The sequence below is a fragment of the Crocodylus porosus genome, unplaced genomic scaffold, assembly GCF_001723895.1.
Source record: "Crocodylus porosus isolate Cpor-Errol unplaced genomic scaffold, CroPor_comp1, whole genome shotgun sequence".
Classification (NCBI taxonomy): domain Eukaryota; kingdom Metazoa; phylum Chordata; order Crocodylia; family Crocodylidae; genus Crocodylus; species Crocodylus porosus.
Window position 1 is genome coordinate 8642803 of NW_017728914.1, and position 6891 is coordinate 8649693.

At 40.7% G+C, this 6891-nt stretch overlaps 1 protein-coding gene across 1 annotated transcript; it reads right to left on the reverse strand.

Annotated features, from left to right (window-relative positions):
* Nucleotides 1-3099: 3099 nt before the first annotated feature.
* Nucleotides 3100-5465, reverse strand: FOXI1 (forkhead box I1). The gene is made up of 2 exons (XM_019534853.1): nucleotides 4836-5465; nucleotides 3100-3835 (listed from the first exon to the last, which is right to left on the reverse strand). The coding sequence occupies exons 1-2, from the start codon at nucleotides 5407-5409 to the stop codon at nucleotides 3282-3284; spliced, it is 1128 nt and encodes a 375-aa protein (XP_019390398.1). The 5' UTR covers nucleotides 5410-5465; the 3' UTR covers nucleotides 3100-3281.
* Between the last annotated feature and the right edge of the window lie 1426 nt (nucleotides 5466-6891).

Genomic DNA, 6891 nt, shown 5'->3' on the forward strand with positions numbered 1-6891 from the left:
CATGGGGGTCCAGTGCTTCCCTCCATGGCTGTGGTGCCCCCGAGACCGCCCAAACCGGGTGCCTGTGGGTAGGTGCCACCTGGGGTGGAGGGGACCCACCGCTGCCATGGAGGGATGCACCAGTTCTCCCCCTCCCCCACTCCCAACAGCCCAGACACCACTCCACCTGCCAGAAGCTCACCCTCCCCTCCCACTGCCAAAGAGGCAAGTAAGTTCGGGTGTGTGCATGACACTGACGTTTAAAGGGCCCTAAATTGAAGCAATGTTTTTAAAAACCGACTGCTTTGATTTAGGGCCCCTGTTTCGTCTACACTTGCCCTTAGAGTAGCAAATAGGGGTGACATCTTAAGAGATGACAATAGTGAGTGAAAGGGACCAGGAGTAATTGAAGTAGCTATGTGTTTAGAATGATTTGTACCATTTTTATAGTACCACTTAAAAGAGCAGCTTTTATCTTGGCAGGTAATGTATTTTAAGAGTGCACTGAAACACATTAATTGTAAACTTACCAATGGAAGATGTGATGTATTAACAACTCTACTATATTTCAGAGCAAATGTTGAGATAGGATGCAATAAGTTAGTAAGCATTTTCCCAGATGGCAAGTCAGGAATGTCATTTCAATTAACCCCTTAATTGAAAAGAACAAATAGCAATTGAGAATGATGTGTACTTCGTTTTGTTTATTCAAAGGACAGATACATTTTGAGCACGAGTGATAGAAGCTTCCCCTGTATGCTCTTGTTTCTATCTGTTCTGCATACCACAACATCTCAACTGGTATTTCTTCAAGCAGGAGGAGTATTAGACAGACTTTAACATACCAACTTCAGTTACTACCAACAGTGAGGATGCTGCTTGTGATGGATGCCTCTTCATGAAGAACAGGAATACAGAGATAGCTAGCACTTCATAAGCCGAACAGCTAGGAATAAATACACAGTAATGCCAGGCTTGGACAGAATTTAACGGGTAGAAGCCAATGGCTCAATATGCGCCTGCTGAATTTGTTTTTTTTTGGACAAAGTATTGACTAATAAAAATGAATTAGTGATAGTTATTTAAAACTTCCTTGTCATTTCTGCTTAAAATCATCACTCACCTCTATATGATTTGTAACTTCTTCACATATTCACTGTTTAAGTCTCAGTATTAACACATCTGCATTTCCCTTTGGGTACTCTACAGGAGTTGATTTCTTCTTATGTCAGTTAAAACCTGAATATGGGCTGCAATATAGGTGACTCTATTAAGCACTATCTTTTCTGAACTCATGAATGTGCAGGGTTGACATAAATACATTTTTCAGGCATTGAAAGACTTTCCAGAAAACTACAGGAGGGAGAATAGCTGTACCTTTGGGAAATGCTGCCTGCAGTTGTGTTTCAGGGTACATAATTTGCATTGGGTTTCAATGTGCTAATGCAGCATTTAGCTGTGGCTCATTCCATATGAATGTTCACCTGGTGAGCTAAAGCCAGCTAAAACTATTATAAAAATGGGATGAAGTCCTACAGGGCAAAACACATGATTACAAAGCATGTAATAAAATGTAATTTGGACCACACTCTGGACAATTTAGGGCCTGGCAAAAGTGAGTGAGATTTCCAGAGTTTCAAATCACTAGCACTGTTTAGCTCCAGTACAGAAGCTAAAAGAGTAACTCTCATTTGGTAATAATTCTTGGCATAATATTTGTCTATTCTCTCAGGCATGCAAATTTCAGTTGTTTAGACATAAAACTACTTAAACATTTGATGTTCTTTGGATAAGGTCTACTTTCCTCCAGGTAAAGCAAGCAAATTAAAACAGCATAAAGCACAATTTTAAGTGCCACGGCCAACAGTCAAATGTATTTTTTTTAGTAGTCCATCAGTTGAAATTATAACATGCACACGCATGCTTTTAAACACAAATGCTTTATTATTAAAAAACACTGCCTTGAATGGCCTGTAACAAAACTGTAACCAAAATACTTTAAAAAAAATTCAAGACACAGCGATATTTGTCACAATACAATAATCTGCCCCCAGCCACCTTGAAGCACTTGCCAGAGCACAGTTGTAAATAGACTGTGTCACAGACTGTTCAGTTTTGGATGTTACACTATGCAAATATGGAACTTAATTAAGTCTTTTTGGTGCAAAATCTTTATTTAAACTCTTGTGACTGCAGTAGACAAATATTTACAAGATTAGGAGAAATAACAGGCATCTTTCAATGGTATTTACATTTAAAAATAACAGTTGTTTAATTGACTTTAAAAATAACAACTAAGAAAGTAGTCCCCGTCCCTCCCAGTGACTGCAATTGGTGCATGGGGAGATACAGCCTTTGAGGTGAAGTTCAGTGATATTTTAGATAAAGGTATAGATGGTGATACTGTTTTGTTTAGTGCAAACAATTGTGCTACTCTGAAACAAACATTTTACTGTCAGAAAAGCATGTATGTAAAATACACAGAATATGATCCTATTTTCCTTATGTGAGTTGGCTCAGTGACATTAGTTTGTATATGTGCAGGCAGCAGGACAACCCTGTATTCTGAATTGAAAACAGTACATTTGATTTTCCTCCAAAAAAAAAATCCTTAATTTCAGTTATTTTCCCATTCAATTTTTGCATGAAGACTTTTATATTTAGCACCATATATGCCACTTTCTGCCTCGCACCCATTTGGGCACTATACAAGGTCAGAATTTGGCTGGTACCTTTAGTACATTTAGAATGAATCCAGGAATGGTGCTTGCCATTAAACTGCTGATGTTACCACAGTAACTAAGTACAGTATTGGCAAATAGTGAGGTAACACTTTGATTAAACAGGTCTTATCAACCTGTCTTACTGTAGACACAGCTAACTTAGCTGCATTCGTGTTAAGGTTTTTCTTCTATAAAAATACCATAGCAAAATTACTGCGCTAACAAAAAATTCTCGTTTAGACCAGAGCTAAGGTATGGGCCTTTCCTTAAGGACAACCTCTGAGTAGTGCAAGCAGCAGCTGTGTGAGTCATGCCCCACAACTCCCTTGCGATATTTTTGTTTTATAGGCCCTGGCCTTTCACAAATATATTGTCCAAGACCTGGCTGATTTCTGAGTTGAGTGAGTCTTCTGTGTAGCAAGTTTGGGGCTTCAAGACACTTCAGGAACTTAAGATCTGCCCCCGAAGCAGGTTATACTGCAGGTCCCAGAGACAACACACTAACATTAGCCATCTACCCCAGAAGCTTTCCTCTCAAATATCCATCCTTCCCTTCTGTTTCTTGCAGTTCTTTTTTATTTAAACTTCAGTTCCCTCCCTAGGATACAAAGTAGTATTTGTACCAATACTGTTGTAGAAATGTGTGTTGAATTGATTGAGCACTGAATTGCTGTAGCCAAGGTGGCTGGAAGGCACTGAATTGGACCACTCTCCCAGACTATGGCTTGGGATATTAGAAAGTGGAGAGTATGAATTAAAGCCTACCATGTTCTGTCCCATTTTGTCAGTGGGCTCAGTGCTTAGTCCCAGGGGCACAGATCGGCTCACTGAGCTAGAGCCATTAACATACGCTGTCATACTGGAGAGGAAGCTGTTGAGACAAGGGCTGCTAGATGACGGAGGAGGAGATCGTTTCTCAGGTGAACTGTCAGTTCCAGGTGAGGAACTTTCCAAGACATCTTGGTGCTCTGTAGCCTTTGGGCTGCTACTCAGGGCACTGTCTTCAGATTTCTCAAGTGTGAGAGATGCTGTGCTGGATCCAATGTCAGACTTTCTTTTCCTCTTCCTACGAAAATTTCCATTGTCAAACATCTTCTCACAGTTTGGGTCCAGAGTCCAGTAATTCCCTTTTCCTATTAAGAGAGACAATTGCTTTTAAATATTAAGACCTGTATTTGTATAGTACAGAGCACATTCCTATGGCTTTAACTCAAGTTCAGTCTGTTTCACAGAAATCTAACATTTGATCAGCACACTGCACAAAAAAGAAAAAAGAAAAAGATCCTTCTCACTTAAGCCCAGCAAAGTCTAAAGGTTTGGGGATGATTTTTCTCTTCCTTGCTCACTTCAGTGAAATCAGTGAAAGTTTGGCTTGAGTAACAGCTTCAAAAACACTGTTGGTCATTTGAATTTATGGCACAAAGGAATCAAATTCTGCCCTGAGGCCCATTCCCTTTTGGCTTCAGTGTGATAGTGTGGATTACAAACAAGATAGAACAGAATCTGGCTCACAGTTTGGCCAATTTTAAAGGTCTCCCAAGTGATTACTGCTACAGCTGTAACTAAAAAAAAATAGCAAAGGGACTGGTAACATTGCAGCTCAGATTCTCTTTCTAAACTAAGAGTAACATTGCAGCTCAGATTCTCTTTCTAAACTAAGAGTTGACTATTTATAACAAGCAAGCAACCCACCTGCTCTGCTCTTGACAATTATTGGTGACTCCATAAAGCCAAAAAATTTCCCCTGACATATGTATCGGTCTCATCTCATTTCTATTAATTATGGATTAAGTTAGCTGTAGTACCGTGCATTATGCCAAATGGCTTTTGAATCTCTCTTGCTCAGCTAGACTGCTCTGCACTTGTTAAACTGCGTGCGCACAGCATACTGATCAACATTCAGGAAAACCTAGAACAGCCAAGAGTTGCCTTCCCTTCAGGGCATGCTTCATTAGAAACATAATGGGCCAGATTCAGATGCCGACCACAAAGGGAGAAACTCCATGAAAATAGGTGGGAGTTAGTTCAGATCTACTCTGAGGTAAGTGAGACAGAATCTGGCTCATTGTCTCACTCTCTAAAATATGGGGGCAAATTGGGGAAAGAGGAGAGAGCATTAAAAAAAAAAAGTACCTGGGTCATCTTCATCTCTGGGCACCTTCTTGAAGCAATCATTGAGAGATAAGTTGTGTCGTATGGAGTTCTGCCAGCCTGCTTTGCTTTTATTATAGAAGGGGAAGTTGTCGGCCACATACTGGTAGATCTGGCTGAGCGTCAGTCTTTTTTCAGGTGCTCCGTGAATGGCCATGGCAATAAGAGCAGAGTAGGAGTAGGGTGGTCTGACCAACTTCATCAGCTCCTCTTGGGAAGGGAGAGGAAGCCAGCCCAAGTCAGTCCCCCCCAATCCATGCATGTTTGGCAAGAGCTGCCTTTGCATCCCATAGGACTGAGGGATGAAGGGATTGCCATTGGATCCTGGGAGGTATGGTGGCGGAGTAATGGAGGGTCCGTTTAGCCAGAGGTATGGGTTGGGAGTGGTATTGTAGTCCGCAGCCTCAAAGTTTGTAGGTCGTTGTGGGCTAGGAATATTCTGTGGATGGAAGAAGTTTTCATAGTAGAAGTTCATCTCGGGAGGTTCCTGGCCAATATTTGGAAATTGTGGGCTGCACCGTGGAGGAGAGTGTGTCTGCGGATCAAATGAGCTCATAATCTAGCCCTAGCCGTCTACCAAGTTGCAACACACCTGTGTTAGTCCTTCCCTGAGACAGGTGCATCACCTGTGCCCTTCCCCAAGTACTTATGCACCTGTAAATGTTTAGGTTTGTGTTCCACGCTCCGCCCAGTCGGCTCTGACTGGCTGGAGATCAGCATGATATCCTTTTTGGAATGCTGGCAGCTCAGGCCAGCGATTGATGTCACATCAACCCAATTTGAGAGTTACAACTGTTTATCTTTTTAAATGAATGGAGGAATTTTCCATTAATATGATGCACACAAAGAAAGCTTAAGGTGCCTTGAAGTTAAAGCTCATAAACAAGGATCCAGCTCTTCATACCCTTTTAGAATACAAGGCCAGCCTTCAGTAATTTCTATTTTGAAATAAAGCAATTATGTACTGCTGTTAGAAGCATTTTGAGATAGAAAAGGCATTCACACTATTCAATCAAACTGTAGGTGTAGCAAAAAAAGGCCATACTTTTTTTTCCCTGGTGCAATTTTAACAGCAGGGTAATATGCACATTCCTCTAAGCACCCAGAAAACGATAACTCAGTTCTGCAAATACCTGCTTTTATGAGTTGGTTCATTGATTTAGATGGAATTGGTCACTTAAGTATGGACAACCACTGTGAGAAAAAGGTAAAGATCAGTCCTCAGACCTTTATAACTGTCCAGAGTCAACAGTGGTTGGAAATATCCACTGAGACTTCTTTCCTAACTTTTCTATACCTGATTCTACAGGTGATCAACTGGCAACAGGGACCTACCCAGTTAGGGTCCTCTTTTGGGGTTGGTGCATAAGTTTGCAGAACTTTCCCAACAACATTTCCAAGGAGGCAATAACTAATTTTCAACAAAGCTCCCACTTTAGCTACATTGTAAGAGTTCTGTTTATACTACTATAAATAACAAAGGGTTCACTAAAATCAGGTAATACTATTAACACCCCCCACCCAATAAAAAAAACCCCCAACCCTAAGCGGCAGCTTATATTTATTTACACAGAGAAGGAAGAATAGTATTGCAATCACTTAAATGCCTTTGCCTGATGTGGATAACCCTTAGACAGTGTGACTGCTTGCTTTAGAGGCTTAGCTATACTTTCACTTTGGCACGTACACAGAAGCTTTTAATTTTATTCTCTTTCAATATTTTCATTACCCTAGTGCCTGTTAGAAATCTACCCCCACGCTTTTAGAATCATATGCCTTATCAGTAATATATTTACTTATTGATTTATTTCAAGATGATGTGTAGATAAATGCTTCCTGATGAAAGAAAGTTTTGAAAGCTCACTCTGTTAAGAAGCCAGTAAGGTCGCAGTAAGTTTATGTGATTATGCAGAAGTTTTGGCTTTGGCATCTGAATCTGAATTCTTAGCTCTGCCACAAACCTACTTTCTGAGTTTGGCCAAGTCACTTGACCTTCTGGGCCTCACTTTTTCAGTTCTTCATGAGGTTACTGGGAAGC